The 18,506-nt window shown below is 37.7% G+C and overlaps 1 protein-coding gene across 2 annotated transcripts in view; it reads right to left on the reverse strand.

Annotated features, from left to right (window-relative positions):
* Positions 1-18,506, reverse strand: part of chrdl2 (chordin-like 2) — a 62,913-nt gene that overhangs the window by 23,618 nt on the left and 20,789 nt on the right. For both annotated transcript variants that reach the window (XM_060832080.1, XM_060832081.1), the window contains exons 6-7: positions 14,677-14,770; positions 11,162-11,229 (exon numbers count right to left, since the gene is read on the reverse strand). In XM_060832080.1, coding sequence (XP_060688063.1) covers positions 11,162-11,229; positions 14,677-14,770 — 162 coding nt within the window. The remainder of the gene's footprint in view (positions 1-11,161; positions 11,230-14,676; positions 14,771-18,506) is intronic.

The following is an 18,506-nucleotide window of genomic DNA, read 5'->3' on the forward strand; positions in this document are numbered from 1 at the left end:
CTCCTTGAATACTGGAGCAATCCAGACCAAATGCAGCAAGACCTGGACTGTATCCAGGTTTGGGCTGAATAAACTGGCAAGTAGTATTTAAGACATGTAAGACACATTGAGCATCTCCAAGAAGAGAGAATCGAACCATCACCCCATTATATTTAATGGAATTGTTATCATTGAAGCTCCCACTATAATTATCCTGGAGCCACCCTTAATCAGAAACTGAACTGCAATGGATATCTCACTCCATGTTACCCAAAGCCTTTCCTCCACCAACAAGACGATTGATGAGGGCAGAGCAGTGGCTATGAGCTTTATGGCAAGGCGTTCAAAAAGGTTCTCCATGGGAGACCAGTTAGCAAGGTTAGATCACATGGAATACAGGAAAAACTAGCCATTTGGATACAGAACTGCTTGAAGGAAGAAGGGTTGTTTTTCAGACTGGAGGCCTGTGACCATTGGAATGCCACAAGGATTGGTGCTGGGTCTACTACTTTTCATCATTTAAATAAATGATTTGGATATGAACATTAGAGGTATAGTTAGTGAGTTTGCAGATGACACCAAAGTTACAAGTGTAGTGGACAGTGAAGAGGGTTACCTCAGATTACAACAGGATCTTGATCAGATGGACCATTGGGCTGAGGAGTGGCAGATGGAGTTTAATTTAGATAAATGTGAGGTGCTACATTTTGGAAAGGTGAATCTTAGCAGGACGTATACACTTAATGGTAAGGTCCTTGGGAGTGTTGCTAAACAAAGAGACCTTGGAGTGCTAGTTCACTTGAAAGCTCCTTGAAAGTTGCAGGTAGATAGTATAGTGAAGAAGGTATTTGGTACGCTTTCCTTTATTGGTTAGAGCATTGAGTATAGGGGTTGGGAGATCATGTTGCGGCTACACAGGATGTTGGTTAGGCCACTTTTGGAATATTGTGTGCAATTTTGCCTCCTTCCTACTAGAAGGATGTTGTGAAACTTGAAAAGGTTCAGAAAAGATTTACAACAATGTTGTCAGAATTGGAGGTTATGAGCTATAGAGAGAGGTTGAATAGGCTGGGGCTGTTTTCCCTGGAGCATCATAGGCTGAGGGGTGACCTTATAGAGGTTTATAAAATCAATTATAGAGGTTTATACTATCACCTGATGAAGGAGCGTTGCTCCGAAAGCTAGTGTACTTCCAATTAAACCTGTTGGACTATAACCTGGTGTTGTGTGATTTTTAAACTTTGTACACCCCAGTCCAACATGGGCATCTCCAAATTATAAAATCATGAGGGGCATGGATAGGATAAATAGAAAAGGTGTTTTCCCTGGGGTTGGGGACTGCAGAACTAGAGAGCTTAGATTTAGGGTGAGAGGGGCGAGATATAAAAGGGACCTAAGAGCCAACATTTTCACGCAGGTGGTGGTGCATGCATGGAATGAGCTGCCAGAGGAAGTGCTGGAGGCTGGTATAATTGCAACATTTAAAAGGCATCTGGATGAGTATATGAATTGGAAGGGTTTAGAGGGATATGGGCCAAGTGCTGGCAAATGGGACTAGATTAGGTTGGGATACCTGATCGGCATGGACGAGTTGAACTGAAGAGTCTGTTTCTATGCTGTACACCTCTATGATTCTATGACTCTGAATCAGCAGTGGGATGAAATGCTCCCACTTGCCTGGATCAGTGCAGCTCCAGTAACATTCAAGAAACTTGACACCATCAATGGCAAAACAGCCTGCCTGATTGATGCTAAATCAACAAACATTTATCCCTTTTACCACCTGCACTCAGTAGCTTGTTCATTTACGAAGTACACTGCAGAAATCCACCAAATAATATCCAGACAGCAAGAGCCTCTCTAATTGTATAAAAAGCAAGAGACAGGAAAAAGTAAATATAGTCCCCTTGAAGAACGAGTCTGGGGAAATAACAATGTGGAACAAGGAAATGCAGTGGAGTTGAACAAACACTTCAGTGCAATAAGCATCAGTCTTCATAATAGAGTACACTAATAAGATTCCAAAATGATAAATAATGAAAGGACAAAAGGAGGAAAGGAAATAAATACAATAACTATCGCCAGAGAAAGAATGGTGGGAAAATAATGGGGCTAAAGATGAATAAAACCCTTGGACTTAGTGGAATGCATCCCATATTATAAAACATAGCTACAGAAATCATGGATACAATGGTACCAATTTTTCAAGAACTCTCAGATTCTGGAAAGCTACCACAGGATTGGACAACTTCCAATATAATACCTTTGTTTAAAAAGGAAAGTTTTTAAAAATAAATTAACTAAATAGGCCAGTTGGCTTAACATCAGTTATTGGGAAATGTTGAGAGTTTATTTTAAAGAATGTCATAGCAGAGCATTTAGATGTACAAGCAGAGCCAGCATTGCTTCACAAAGGGAAAATCATGCCAAAAAATTCTTAGAATTGGAGGTGACACGCAAAATAAATAAAGGGGAAGCAGTGGATGTAATATATTTGGGTTTCTGTCAGGTTACTTAATAATATGGTGCTCACGGTGATGGAGATGGTATATCAGCATGGATACAGGATTCACCAACTGAAAGAAGAAAATGAGTTGGCATACGTTGCGGGGTGGGTGAGGGGATATTTTCAGGATGGCAACCTGTAGCTACTGGAGTACAACAGAAATCAACATTGAGGCCACAATTATGTACAGTGTATATTATTAACTTGGATGAGAAAAGTGGATACAATACAACCAAGCTTGCACTTGGCACAAAAATAGGTGGGATGATAGCGGTGAGGATGTCACAAGAGATTGCAAGACATAGAGACAGCTTAAGCAAATGGGCAAAACCTTTGCAGCTGGAATGTAAAGTTGGAAAATGTAAGGTACTTTGGCAGGAGTAATACAGGAGTTAAGTATTATTCAAATAGAGATTTGAATAAGGGATTTGGAAGTTCTTGTGCATGAATCATTTTTAAAAACTGGCATTTTAAGTTCAGCAGGCACAAGGAAGGCAAATGGAGTGTTGCCCTTTTATTTCAAAGGGAATAGAGTATAAAAATTGGGAAATTTTGCAAAAACTATTCAAACACTAGTTAGGCAAGACCTCGAATCCTGTATACAGTTCTGGTGTACTTCTCTAAGGAAAAATATGCAGACATTGAAAGATATACGTCCAGAGAAGGTTCACTGTGATGATCCTGGATATGAGGGATTGTCCTATGAAAAATATTGATCAGATTGGACCTGCATTACTGGAGTTTAGAAGAATGACTTTATTGAAACAAAGAAATTTCTTAGGGGTTTTTTCAGGGGAGAATAGAATTGTTGGCTTTTCCTTGTCCAGGACCAGAGGGCATAATCTCAGAGTAAAGGGTCACCCACTCATGATGGAAATAAGGTGGAATTCCTTCTCCAAAAAAGTAAGTAAACTATGGAATTCTTTGCTGCAGAGGGCTATAGAGGTTGGGTCATTAATTATATTCAAGGCTCAGTTAGACAGATTTTTAAACCGTAAGAGAATCAAGGGTTCCCCGGAAAAAGCAGGAAGGTGGAATTATCAGATCAGTCACAATCTCATTGAACGGCAGAGCAGACTAAATGGGCTGAGTGGCCTACTTCTGGTCCTAAATCTTATATCAAGTCTCCTTCGACAGCATCTTCCAAATCCATGAGCATTACCATCAAGAAAAACAAGAACAGCAGATACATGGGAACACCATCACCTGCAAGTTAATTTCCAAGCCAATCATCATACTGAGTTGGTATTCCTTGAGTATCACTGGGTCAAAATCCTGGAACTCCCTCTCTAACTGTATAACACCAATAGACTGAGTCTACTCAAAAAGCAGGTCATCACTACCTTCTCAAGGGCAATGGGGAGGCAATGGCTTAGTGGTTTTATCACTGGATTAATAATCCAAAGAGTAATGTTCAAATCCTATTATAACAGATGAATCCAATAAAAATCTGGGATCAAGTGTCTAATGATAATCATGAGACCATTGTTGATTTTTGGGAAAAGCCATTTGGTTCACTGATATCCTTTAGGGAAGGAAACTGCCATTCTTATCTGGTCTAGCCTACATGTGACTCTAGAACCACAGCAATGTGGTTGACTTTAGCTGCCTTCTGGTCAATTAGGGATGGACAATAATTGCTGGCCAAGCCAGTGATGCCCACATCCTCTGAATGAATGAAAAAAAAAGATAGTGCAGCTTGTGAAGACCACAGTTCATGAATGAATACAAATAAACCATGGAGTTAGAATGTAGACATTGCAGGGTAACATGGTCATCTGAACTCAGCACAGGCAGTTTTAACAAGGCATTTAGCTAAAGAAAATCAACAACAAGGTTTTTGTCCCAAAATTAGAAATTGTTGGAGAAATTCAGCATGTCTAGGAACATCTACAGTGAGAAATTACAGTTAACATTTCAAGTCCAATAATGCTTCTCCAGAGCTATCTGTAGATAGGAAAAGGTTGGTATAAATGCTGAAGATAGGGTGGGGAAAGGGAGTAGAAGTAAATGACAGATGGAGATGGATCCCAGAGAGAGAGAACAACAGTTGTGCAGATAAAGCACTGGGTAAAGGTCAGCGTGGGACAATGAATAGGTGCTAATGGGGATCATTATTATTAAACAATGGGTTGGTTGTGGCAGCAGCCCATATGATGACAAGGCCTGGTGTTTCAGGGTTGGTGGAAGGACATGGAAGAAGATACTCAGGCCCTATAATTATTGAACTCACTATTGATCCTGGAATTTGCAGGGCTCCCAAGCAGAAAACGAGATGCTACAATCAGTTACAAACAATTCTGAAAAAGGGTCATTGGACCTGAAACCTTAGCTCGGCTGACTCTCCACAGATGCTACCAGATGCACTGGGTTTCTCTAGCTATTTCTGTTTTGATTCAGATTTCCAACATCCATAGTTGTTTGGTTTACTTTCTGTCCCACATTAGATAATACCACTAAATGACAATAGGAACACAAATAGATGTCAATTTGAATTCAGGTTTTGAATTGAAAATGTATTTCCACCATATGAAAATTTAACAAAACATTTTTACTCAATTTGCAATTACATAATGTGATAATGTTTAACTACATAATGTAATAGTAACTGCATAATGCTAATATAAATCAAAGTCAAAGGTTGTTACGTTGTAATTACCTTAACACATAATTTTTGGATGATGAAATTGGGCCTCATTAATATAATGGCCAGAAATTTGTCAATGTAAGTACTCAGCGCATGGCATTAGAACTCTTTGAAACTGACAGCAACTTCTAGCACCTCCACACATCAGAAATCTGAAGGCACAGTGAGTAATATCCTGCTCCTACATAAGGAGGGCATTTGTTGTCTTTATAGATGCAGTCTATGGAATGTTTCTGATTTAATGTGAACTTTTCTCATATACTCTTGCTATAAAAACCGCTGTCGATATATCTTGTTGAGAAAATGTGAGAGGTTTTACCAGCATCCTAGGTCAAAATTGTTGCTAAACTACCTCTGCGATGTTGACAACTTTTTTTATCAGTGTGGAGTCCCTTTCGCTCAGAAGAACATTTTTAAATGAACAATGTAGAATACTACTTACAGGGATAAAATAAAAGACAAAATGACTTTTAAATATTTGGCATTTTAAGTGTTATTATTATATTCCAGTGTTTACCATATTCCCATGTGCTTGTCACAATCTTTAATTTGTCTTCTGTAAAGTCATTAAAAAGGGAATTATAATTCGTATCTTTTAGTTCATGTTTTGCCTACTGTGAGTATTTTAATTATCTCGCTATACCTGGTCACTACCTAACCTTAACAGATGGGGAAAGATTCGAAGGATGGAAGAGATCAATAGGATAGAGTTTCTTATACCTTTGTGATAGGTTTTCTCTTAAGGCAAACTAGGCATTGCTTCTTCACTCTCGCCATAAAATCCAGGTTGTTATTATTTGAGTGAGTTAATGATGCTTCTATCTGTTAGAAAAAGATGGCAACACATTGGGAATCCTTTTGTTTCGTGGCTTAAATAATATTTTTAGTTTTCGGATATACTTAACCCTATTGGTCCATTCAGAGCCTTTGGAAAAACTCTTGTTTGGCCCATGCAGACCCTAATGGACCTGTAGACACGCTAAGTTCAGGCCTCTGCAGGGAAAAGAAACTTTACATTTAGATCTGTTCAAATCTGTTTGGGCTGAGCAAAGTATTTTTCCAAAGGGCCTGAATTCCAGCGGCTTTGCAGGGGCTGGGAAGTTGGATAAACACTTCACCCCTCCCTATTCCACATAAGTGATTTTTGAATGTTTCTTAAAACAAGTTAGCATCCACTTGGGAATTTTAAGCAGACCAAGCACAGCTCTTGCCTCACTCATTGCTGGATAATTTCCCAAAAGAGGGCTCAAAAAAGGTGGTGGACCCTCAGTTACATTTATAAGCAGCCTAATGTCTGTTTGAGGAGACCACCAGGGTGTCCACAAAAAGATCCAATTCAATATTTTGTTGGACTTTTAAGGAGCAATAGATTTTGGTCCTAAAACTTAACTCTCATCACATGAATTTTACTCCAATAGAATGGTGCAATAAAGTCCAATTTCTGTCCATTGTGTCAAAAATATAATGTGTTCTATGTATCTCAGCTAATATGCCTCAATACATCAATAAAAATGTGTATTTCCTTTCTGACTAGTGTATTACTGACAAAACCTGAATGGCCTGCACTAAGCATTTCAGAGCTCAGTAGAGTCAGCTTCTTTGCACTTACACATATATCAGAACATACAAGGTCAATGTGAAAGACACTGGAAATCCTATGTCTGGCCATCAAATCAGGCATTTCCCATTTTCATGGATGGGATTTAGAGTGGCATTGGACATGTGCTGTGGTTAATGCATGCGTAGATCACAGAGGGAACTGGCCATTTAAATGATCAGCTGCCTACACTCAAATCAGATTTTGGAATACCTGCTGTCTGAAAATTGGAATGTGGAGATTAGACCAGGTAAAAACAAATGTCTTTGCTTTGGAAAGCAAGAGCACTTTGTTTGCTGAGCAGAAGTACCTCTGCAGGTATGGTCACAGATTATATTGAACCTCTATGTTGGATGCTGTGGAGAGGTTATCCAGGTACTCTTTGGGATTGTTAACTGTACAACAGATTATATACTCCTTGTAATGGTCAAATCTGTAAAATTCCTGTCAAACTCTTGATGACCTATCAAGAAGTGTCAACAATCATCAAGAAATATCAAAAACTGTCAAGAACTGTTTCGACTTGTCAAAAAGTGGAAAATCTGTCTACAGCTGTCAACATTTCTTTTAATGAGTGACAGTGTTTTTTTCTCAAAAGACTTTAGTCTGCAAAAAGGAACTTGACGTAATTAGATTTTATTTTTTCTCCTGTGTCCTTAGGAGCTAGTGGCTATTGTTAAACTGGCCTGGCTGCTGAAAGGGGAAAGGGTCGAACTATGAACTGGTACAAGATGGCATCATGGTAGGATTTGACTAGATTAGATCTGATTAGATGCTGACGAAGGATCAACAGACTTGGAATGTTAACTCAGCTTTCTACCCACAGATGCTGACAGACTTGCTGAATTTCTCCAGCAAGTGCTTTTTTTTGTTCCTTTACATATATCTTAACTATTCACAACAAGTACTGCCTGATGGTGAGTTCCATAGTCACACTATTTGGCTAAAAATCGTTTATTCTAAATTTAAGTTTGATTTCTTGGTGACTATCATAGCTTTTACAGTTAAAAAAAAATTGTGCACTCACCGAATCTTTCCCTTTTTAGCATTAAACTGTTCAGTGCAAAACTAAGAACGTGCCAGAAAGCTGGTGTTTCAAGTGTTTAAATTTATTTCAATATCATTTGTTCATTTTGTAAACATTAGTTTAAAACTGTGTTTTCCCAGTGACTTCTGCTGGGATGTAAGACCAGAACGTTCATGGACGCATAGCGTTGTTTATGAAAGATTTTGGTTTTTTTTGTTCGCAAAGCATTCTGCCAAAAGTATGTTTGATTTAATAAAATCTTGACCTGAGCTTGAACAGTTTCTGTTTGAACAATTCTTACATTACTTCTAAATTTGGTGCACTGGCACGTCTGTCTGACTTCAACTTGAATAAGTTCAGACGCTGTCTCCATTTTTCTCCTTTTCGTTGTTTATTAGTTTCAGCTATTGCACTTTGAGTCAAATGCTTGATTCTGTTTAAAATTAAAAATCAAGATGAAGGAACCCAGTTATTTCAATATGATTTGTAATATTAAGTTTAAAATGCTAGGAGCTCAAGTACTGCTCCGTATCACTTGAAGATTTTGATTGGATTAATCTTGTTGCAAAGAAAATCCAGTTTCAAAATGAGAAAGTATGCAGAAAAGTATATTTAATATTGAGGGAAAATACAGAAGGCTATTAACACAAAAGCAACGTACAACAAATGTTGGAAATCTGAATAAAATACAATTCTGGTGAACAGGTCAGGCAGCATCTGGAGGTGCAAACATAGCTAACATTTCAGGTCAGGGTTTAATGATAGGTAATTGACCTGAAACACTAGCCTGAATATTTACTCCTGAGATGGGCAGTGCAGGAGAAACTCCTCCAAATGCTGGGATCTTTCGTCCTGAATGACTGTATGCAGTATAGAGCTGTGCCTACCATCCCAGAAACAGATCATACTAGATCACATGGTTTTCCAAGTGCTAAGCCTGTTTAAATGGATTGTCTCAGTGCTTTGACACTTACGTGTCAAAGGAAATTTCAGGCCCTCTAATATTCATGCCACACCTTCTATCATACCCTACTTACTCCCCATGCCAAATCTATGTTCCAACGTCAATTCATGCACCCTGACTCACCACCATGTCCTCTTACACCCATCACGTTGGTGAAAATTAGGTCTGTTTAAACTCTGCACCCCATTCAAATGGTCCTGCTGAGTTCAAATTTCTCTCACATGGGAGTCGTGCCTTTTCCCAACAGGAAAAAAATGGAATTCATTGGAAATTAAATTGAGATTTACAGATTTGGGATTCCCCCACATTTTTAAAGGTCTGTGGAGTCTGCAACACTCTTTGAAAATTTGGGCCTTTAACTCTGTTTCTACAGATGTTCCAAAAACTGTTGAGTATTGACAGAATGTTCTTTATTTTGCACTTACTTTCACGGTTTGTCAAAATCTGTTAATCTTTCATTCACTATTAGCCTGTTCATTCACTGTCAGTGTGTTTAAATTACACTCAGTTTTATTCTGAATTTCACAATTATTCAAGTCCCCACTCCTTTCAATTTGCCTGTCGCACATTATTGATTCTGATTTTCTTCTGTTTCCCTTTTCCTGTGTCTCTCCTACACAATTTCTGTCAACCAATTATTGCATGTGATTATCTGTATCTCCTCAGCTCTGCAATTTATCTTCTAAAAATTGAGACTTTCAACAATTCTATTGTCCTCAATCCTTGTCTTTAAACCAGTTTCCCCTTATTTTCACTTACATCCAAGAATATCTCTGGATTATTCTATTTCCTATGCCGAGATACACACTCTGGTCTGCCTCATCTCTATATCCTTGGTTCCTCCTCTTCAAGATTATTATATTCTATTCTTCAATCATATCATGTGTAATCATCGCTATTTAATCATGTTTGATCATCACTAGATCAGATTTTACATTCATACTAACATCCATCTTTACCTTTCCGCTTTCTGCATCAACTCCAAAACTGCTTCTATATCTTGTTAATTGTGCTTACAATAAATTAAAATGTTTTCTACCAATCAACAAAAAAACAATTTTCTTTGAAAACACATTCCTCTAACCCTCTGATCTCAACTTCACTAACCTCCCTAACTGTGGCCTCAGGTAAATCTGGTTCTATGCAAATATGGCATACTACATGAATCTACATTTGCAGTTCCATTGATAAAATTGCTTCTTTCACCTTTGTAACATAGCCTCCCTGTGCCATTTCAATTTACTTCTGGCAAGACCTTAATCCTTACCATTACCACCCTGCAGCTTACCCTTTAAACATTGTTCTATACAAACTTTACCCTGCATAAATTACAAAATATGCAGAATCATCACGGAACAAGGTTCCACATATTCCACTTGTCCTTTCTACGCAGGTAATTGAATATTGACTGTTCACTTTCACTTTCATAATTTTGGCCCACCCTATTTTGGTCACCTCCTTATACTGTTAGTGCCCTTCACTGCTACCATGCTTTATGCCCAGTCCCTTCATTTTGCCCCTGGAGTGATCTTTGAACTGTGTAATTCCTGAATACCTGTCATCTCCTACCTTCCTTTCAAAAACTTTCAACATTCCTTGCCTTCAGCCATGTTGCTTCAACCCTAGAAGTTCTACCCCTTCCTCAACCAGCTAAGCATCAACTTCAGGCTCCCTCAGTATAAATACTTTTTAAGTGATTTTATCTGAGGAGTGCTATAGAAATGAATTATTGCACAAAATAAACTTTTATCTATTGGACTATCAATGCATGGACAATACAATCAGCTGGCAAAACATTTTTGTTGTCATTGAATGATGGTAAAATATTGCCTATATTTGTTTTGTAAGATTGTTATATTTTAGGACTGTGTCTTTAGGGTGAAGTGGAGGAAAGAAGGAGGTAATGTGACCTGTTCTGAAATGTACCCAACACATGTTTCCAGTTTGTGTTGTTAAACATTCAAAGAGGGATAAGGTTGAATTAGTAGGAAGAAGTTACAAAATATTCACATATGTAGACAATGAGCATGGTGGCTGTGCTGATGGTTTATAATCATGAGGATTAAAGCAATTAATCACAATATACCATAGAATAATCCAAAAGCATTGTCAATGAGATAATCAAGAACAGATACAATATGCAGAAAATATTTTCATGTGACATCAAAACTAGTCAAAAAAAAATCAATAGCAAATTTGATGTTATTTGCTAGCAAAGGCATTCTATGTAGACTGCTTACTACATTTGATTGTCAAATTATTCAGATAAATGACTTGGAAGGTGAAATGTGGTGTAGCTAAATAAAAAAAAACAGTTGTATGTCTGACTTTTGTGTGTTTTTTGTACTGCTTCATAGGAAATAAAGCCTGCTCGCCTAATTTCAACATATTTTGAAACATCACCTCCAGTATTATATTAGGAATTGTATTCAGTTGCTTACTGCTTCCCTGTTGGATGGTGGCCGAAATATTTCTGCACCTGCTGTGTCCCACGATGAGTCTCCTTCTCCTGTCAACAATGTACACGTTCAGAAATGGGAAACATACTAGAATATTTGAGTAAACACTAGTTACCATATTTCTTCTGGAAATGGTCCCGCCTCGTAAGGAGAGCATTCAACAGACAGAAGCAACGAGTACCATTGGATGAAAAATTCATTAAATATTTTAGACACCAATACGTTATTATAATGCCCTTTGTAAATTTTCAGCTACCCAATTTGTATATTTAGCAAATAAACTAATAAGAAATATTTCCTACAGGCCAGTTTGGTTGTGAAAAAGTCTTTGCCAAACTTTTTTGAAGATGGACAAGAGCTCTCTTTTTCTGTTCATTTTAAGTGCAGCACACATAACATTGACAGGGTAGAGACTGTGAGGATGTTTCCATATTTAGGGGATACCTATTATCAGTTGCAGTGTTTGAAAATAAGGGTGTTTCAAATTATGAAGAAAAGGAGCAATTTCTTCAGTCAGTGGGTAATTGGATTTTTTTTTTCCTCAGTGGATACTGGAAGATGGATCATTGCATAAATTCAAGGAAGGGTTAGGCAGATTTTGTTTTGATCCGGGGCAGATAGGAAAGGGCAATTAAGGCCATAATCAGATCAGTCACGATCTTATTGAATGGTGGAGCAGGCTTGAAAGAACAAAGGACTAATTCCTGCTCCTATTTCTTATGTTAAGACCATAAGCAGAAATTAGGCCATTCAGCCCATCGAGTCTGCTTAGCCACACAACCGTGGGTGATAGGTTTCTCAACCCCATTCTCCAGCTTTCTCCCTGCCACCCTTGATCCCCTTGACAATCAAGAACCTACCTATCTCAGCCTTAATTATACTCAATGACCTGAACTTCATAGCTTTCTGTGGCAATGAATTCCATAGATTCACCTCTCTGGCTGAAGACGTTTCTCTTTATCTCCATTTTAAAAGGTCTTCCATTTACGCTAAGGCTGTGCCCTTGGATTCTAGTCTCTCCTACCAATGAAAGCATCTTCCCAACATCTACTCCGTCCAGGCCATTCAGTGTTCTGTAAGCTTCAATTAGATTCCCCCTCATCCTTTTAAACTCCAAGTATAGCCCAGAGCCTCAAAAATTCCTCATATGTTAAGCTTTTCATTCCTGGAACCATTCTCATTAACCTCCTCTGAACACACTCCAGGGCCAGTCCATCCTTGCAGAGGTATGGGGCCCAAAACTGTGCACAATACTCCAAATGTGGTTTGACCAGAGCCTCAAAAGTACATTCACGTCCTCTCAAAATAAATGACATCATTGCATTTGCCTTCCTAACTTCTGACTCATGCTCCAAGTTTACCTTAAGAAAATCCTTGACTAGAACTCCCAAGGCTCTTTGCGCTTCAGGCTTTTGAATTTTCTCCCCATTTAGAAAATAGTTCATGCCTCTATTCTTCCTACCAAAGTGCATGACCTCACATTTTCCAACATTGTACTCTATCTGCCACTTCTTTGCCCACTCTCCTAACCAGTCCAAATCCTTCTGCAGCCTCCCTACTTCCTCAATGATACCTGTCCCCCTAACTATCTTTGTATCATCTGAAAACAGAATGCCCTCAGTTCCTTCATCTAGATTGTTAATGTATAAAGTGAAAAGTTGTGATCCCAACACGGAGCCTTGCAGAACACCACTAGTCATCGGCTGCCATCCTGAGGAAGACCCTTTTGGCCCCACTCTCTGCTTTCTGTCAGACAGCCAAGCTTCTATCCATGCTAGCACCTTGACTCTGACACCATGGGCCCTTATCTTACTCAGTAGCCTCTTTGTCAAAGGCCTTCTGGAAGTCCAGGTAGATAACACCCATTGTCTCTCCTTGGTCTAACCTGGTTGCTACTTCCTCAAGGAATTCTAGTGGATTTATCAGGCATGACCTCCCCTTGATAAAACCATATTGATTTTACCGTATTTTACCATGCACTTCCAAGTATTCAGAAATCTCATCCCTCACAGTGGATTCCAGGATCTTACCCACGACCGAGGTTATGCTAATCAGTCTATAATTTTCCGTCTTTTGCCTTACTCCTTTTTTAAACAGGGGTGTCACGTTAGTGATTTTCCAGTCCTCTGGGACCTTCCCTGATTCTAGCAATTCCTGAAGGATCACCACTAATGCCTCCACTATCCCTTCAGCTATCTCCCATAGAACTCTGGGGTGTAGTCCATCTGGTCCAGATGATTTATCGACCTTCAATTTTTCTAGCACCTTCTCCTTGATGATGGTCACCATATTCAGCTCTGCCCACTCACTCTCTTGAATTTTTGGGATATTAATTGCCTTCCACTGTGAAGACTGTTGTGGAATTATTCAGTTTCTCAACCATTTCTTTGTTCCCTAACACTAACTCTTCAACACCATTTTCCAGCATGCCAATGTCCACTTTTGCCTCTCATTTGCTCTTTGTGTATTTAAAGAAACTCTTAAGGTCTTCCTTTATATTACTGGCTAGCTTACCCTCATATTTAATCTCCTCCCTCCTTATTTCTTTTTTTGTTGGTCTTTGTAAGCTTCCCAAACCTCTGGTTTCCCACTGCCCTTCGCCACATTATATGCACTCTATTTTGCTTTTATGCTATCCCTGGCTTCCCTAGTCAGCCACGGTTGCCTCATCCTCCCTGTACCATGCTTCTTCTTCCTAAGGATGAATCTCTGTGTCTCTTGAATTACTCCCAGAAACTACTGCCATTGCTGTTCCACTGTCTTTCCTGCTAGGCTCCTCTCCCAGTAAATTCTACCCAGGTCCTCCCTCTTGCCTCCGTAGTTGCCTTTATTCAGCTGCAATGCTGTTACCTCTGATTCTATCTTCTCCTTCTCAATTTGCACAGTAAATTCAATCATATTATGATCACTGCCTCCTAAATGTTCCTTCACCTTAGGTTCCCTTATCAAGTCTGCCTCATTGCACAACATTGCATCCAGCATTGTTTGTTCCCTAGTGGGGTCCACCACAAGATTCTTATGATATAGTTTTGATTTGTGACATTGTATCTTCTGTTCTTCAAATGTATTTTTTAATTACAAACGCTTTTTGGTAATAATGTCCCTTTGAATTTCAAATGAAGGAAGACATGAAATGAGATTAATCTTAAGTTAATTCCTGGTGAGCAGAAATCTACAACTCCAAATTGCTCATAATTTGATAATAATTTGGACTAAACTACTGATCTCAGTCAGGGAGCTAACATTCGTAAAAGGATTTGTTTATTTTGAGGATTTGGGTTTACTGAGATTTACTCTTGAAGACTGTTCTGGCAAAGTAGAGGGAACATAACTCCACATCTGGTACATGTCATACCTGATCTGAAACTGCTTGACACTGACTCAAGATGTCAAAAGTTGAACAAATGCTGCATTCTGAAATGAGTACAAAATGAACTAAGTATTTATATATTATCTGTGTGTGTTCAGAAGCATGTAAAGATTGACATTTAAATTACCTCTGCAAACTTGGCAGCAAGAATCAGGAACAGTTATTGGGAATGGACAGGTCAGCTTTGGGCATGTCCTCAAGCCACAGTACACATTTCCTTCCTTCACATCAAAGAAAAGAAACTATTAACATTTCAAGTCCACAGGAGCATTCCTGAAGTCTTATGAAAACATATTTCCAACACAAACACTTTATTAAAACACTGACTCACTGTCATTAGTATTAATGAACATCATGTGTACTGGTTCATTTGGATTCAATGAACCAGATTTCAATATTTAAATATACTTCTTTTTGCTGCATCTGGAAAACCATTGAATTGCAACTTTCACAGAAAATTGCACAGAATTATAGCACATGAATCACATAATACAAAGAAGAAAACTGAATTTGAATTATTGAGCTAAATTATAAGTATACAAAATTGAAGAATGTGATCCTTAATACACCAATAAAAGCAGATATAATAAAAACAAAATTTTACTTCTTCCATTCTACATAACAGCATCCCTGTACATGGATAAGCCAACATGTTCTAGAGCACAGGGGTACAGTGCTAAAAGTGTGGGTTAATCTGGATGTCAAACCCTTCACGATAAAGAAAAGGCAAAAAAAATGTCAGTCTTTATGCCAGTCAAAATCTTAAAAATATCCTTCATAAATGTAGCAAAGTTAGACGATATGGAGAGAAGCCAGAAAATGAGAAATAAGCTACAAACCTGAATTATTACATAACAAGCATATGTATGAGTAACCTATTTAGAGGTGTGGTGTGATTAAATTATCATTTGGTATGATTCATAAAAGCTTTTTATATCAGTACTATACATTTAAGGTTACACCAATGAAGTAATTACAACACCAATGTAAGATAATAAAATACAGTTACAGGGAAATAGAGAATTAGGCCTAAGTGGTCACTTTTTCAAAGCATCAGAATAGGTGTGATGGGCCACATGGCATTCTGTAGTACAGGCAAATACTATTGATTATGATTATACTACAAAATTATTAAAATATTACAGACTGCTAAATAATTTCAAAATACAGATGTAGTTTTCTTTCTGCCAAAATTGGCCTAATGGATTTCAGTCTTTGGTTTGTACCAAGAAAATTAATTATGTCACACTTTCATTGATGGAGAGAAAAGTAACTGACCAATCAGATAATCTGGTAGTTTAGTATTTGTATTCCTCATGAGTGATTAACCAGAAATATTGTAGGTCAGAATTGTCTATTATAAACTGCATAAAAATATAATACATAAACATGGTATTGTGTTCATTTTTTGAAACAGTAAATTTAAAATTTAAAAACTTTTAATCAACATGTTCAAATATGTTATGGCACAATTCTGGAGTAGATGAGACTCAAACCCAAGCATAGGGACACTACCACTGCACCAAAAGAGCCCTCATATCGGAATTACATGACTTATACATTATGCAATATGTTGACTAGTATACCAACTATTTGGTAGTTCAGTACATAATTTAAAATGTTCTCTTGGTACTTTTTTTCTGCTTTATTATGTGTTGAAGCACTTATCTTAGCATTCTGTGAGTTGTGGTTTGTCACTTTAAATACTTGACAGAGTGATTTATAAATTGTTGAAGAGTTGTATATTTAGAAATGCCAATCCATATTCATTGTTTATCAGCACTTGACATACAAAATAATTACAAACTATTTACAGCACACCATCAGGTCATTCAGCCCAGCATGCTCCAATCAAACCTCCTCATATTAAAAAAAAGTTATGGAAGGTTTGGCTCTCTATTTTTCAACAATTATTTCCACCCCTCACAAATGACAAAAAAGAGGTTTTTTTAAAATCCCTTCATAGACTGATGGGTAAAGGCAACATCTATTATTGAACCATACAATCCCATAAGGTCCTAGATTAGATTTTGCTCGCTGTTAATATAGTTGGTCTCTGTTCTAGAACAGTCCAGGTCTTATTCTTCCTGCAAGTGTTGGGGAGAAAATAATCATCTAAGGGTCCTGTTCCTGATCATATTCCAGAGACCTGTGACCTTGAAGTGAACAGATATTTCTTTCAATTGCTTTTTGGCACTAATATTAAAAAATTACTAAGCTGAGCAAAAATAAAGTAAACTGAAACAATTTTTAAAAAATTTCTTCAGCCTTACTGCTTTAATTTACATAAAAATGTACAATTGGTTACAGTTACTTTGCATTTGTAGTTCTGTTAATTTATTTTCACTAAACGTTATCTTATCTCTCCGCTAGGGGAGTTTAAATAATGAGGTAGTAACCAATTAGATCTCCCAGTGAGCTAGGGTCAATTCAATGAATCTGTCTATTTACTCTGGCTGAGGATCATTTCAACATGGATTCTGCTGCAATTATTTATTTATTATTTCTGCTGGTAGGAGAGGTTGTCTCGGGGTGTAAATTCCCAAGTGAAAGCACAGATATGTCAAATTCTGGGTCTTTTAAGTTAGAACAACTAAAATAAAGCCTAGAGGTTAGTAATAAATACTTTTAAATATGATTTCAATGCAATCTGTTCCCCCAGATCATGCACACTTTAACAGGACTTTGTTTCTAAATTCAAAATATAGAACTCAATCATGTGCATAACAGGAAATGTTTTAGTTCAGTTGTCATATATTTACAAATTATTCTGTCAAAATCTAAAAATGGCTTCTCAGCAAATTGAGCTTTGCAAGTGTGCTGTTCAGATGAGTTTGCCACAACTGCCCACTTCCTAACCAACCAACCTAGAGATATTATTACACATCACTAGGTGGGATCTGAATCTGGGCTTCCTGGTCTAGAGGTAGGGGCTTTACTCCTTCACAAGAGACCCCACTATCCACGTTCTAGAACTAGACTGATATCCTTCACCTTTCCTTTATTCATTGTGAAGCCATTAATCTACTTAAGAGGCACAACAAAAAAAAACACAGGCAGGTCCTGATTTGCCAGGTTACTGCTCGCAGGCCTGACAGAATTAATTCACCCACCAAACAAAATTAAGTAATTAGAAATTTTACTCCCTACCACTAAAATAAGCAAGATATCAGGAATCAGATAACTGGTTTCCAAAGTGTAAAAATGACACAAATGAAGTGAACGTAAGGGTTGGTATGGGCTTCCCACATTGAAATAGTCTGCTCACACATCAGCATGTCAATGGAGTGATGCGTAGGAGATGTGCTTGCAGTCAGGGTTCAAGAAAGGATGAAGATGATTCCAAGACAAACATGCCTGCAGAATATTATCTGTAATCCATACTGACAGCTCCCAGTATACTGCCTGGCTATTGTTTCATTGAAGAGAATGTGTTAGATTTTATTTGGAATAATGAGAAATTCTGCTTTAGTTACTCATTAATTAATTGTGAACTGAAATCATAACTCTGTTTACTGACTGACAGTCCATTAAACAATATTGTACATGCGGGCCACAAAACAGTGAGGGTGTTTCAAATGACTGGATTATCATCAAGCACGTAGAAATGTATTGTTGTAATTAACCTCTCAATTTTTACAAGATTAACACTTCTGTGCGGAAACTGGATTTGTGTCCTGTGTTTTTAAGCAGTGTTTGACCTTAAGCAAAACAGAAATGCAGTCTGCTGAAGAGCATATTCTCAGAGATGTTGGAAAACATATCTTCCAGCCAATCTGAACATACTAGTGTTCCAACATTTTTTTCTAAGAATAAGCTTTTATTTAAAATATATATCATTTGCCTATTTTTAAAGTTGTGCTATTAATGGTATCCGAGAAGATACATTACCATAGACATAGTACACTTGAAGCAAAATCTATTAACAGGCACTACAACAGTTAAATGTTCTGCGTT

This window comes from Hemiscyllium ocellatum, chromosome 11 (genome assembly GCF_020745735.1).
Source record: "Hemiscyllium ocellatum isolate sHemOce1 chromosome 11, sHemOce1.pat.X.cur, whole genome shotgun sequence".
In the NCBI taxonomy this organism is placed as follows: Eukaryota; Metazoa; Chordata; class Chondrichthyes; order Orectolobiformes; family Hemiscylliidae; genus Hemiscyllium; species Hemiscyllium ocellatum.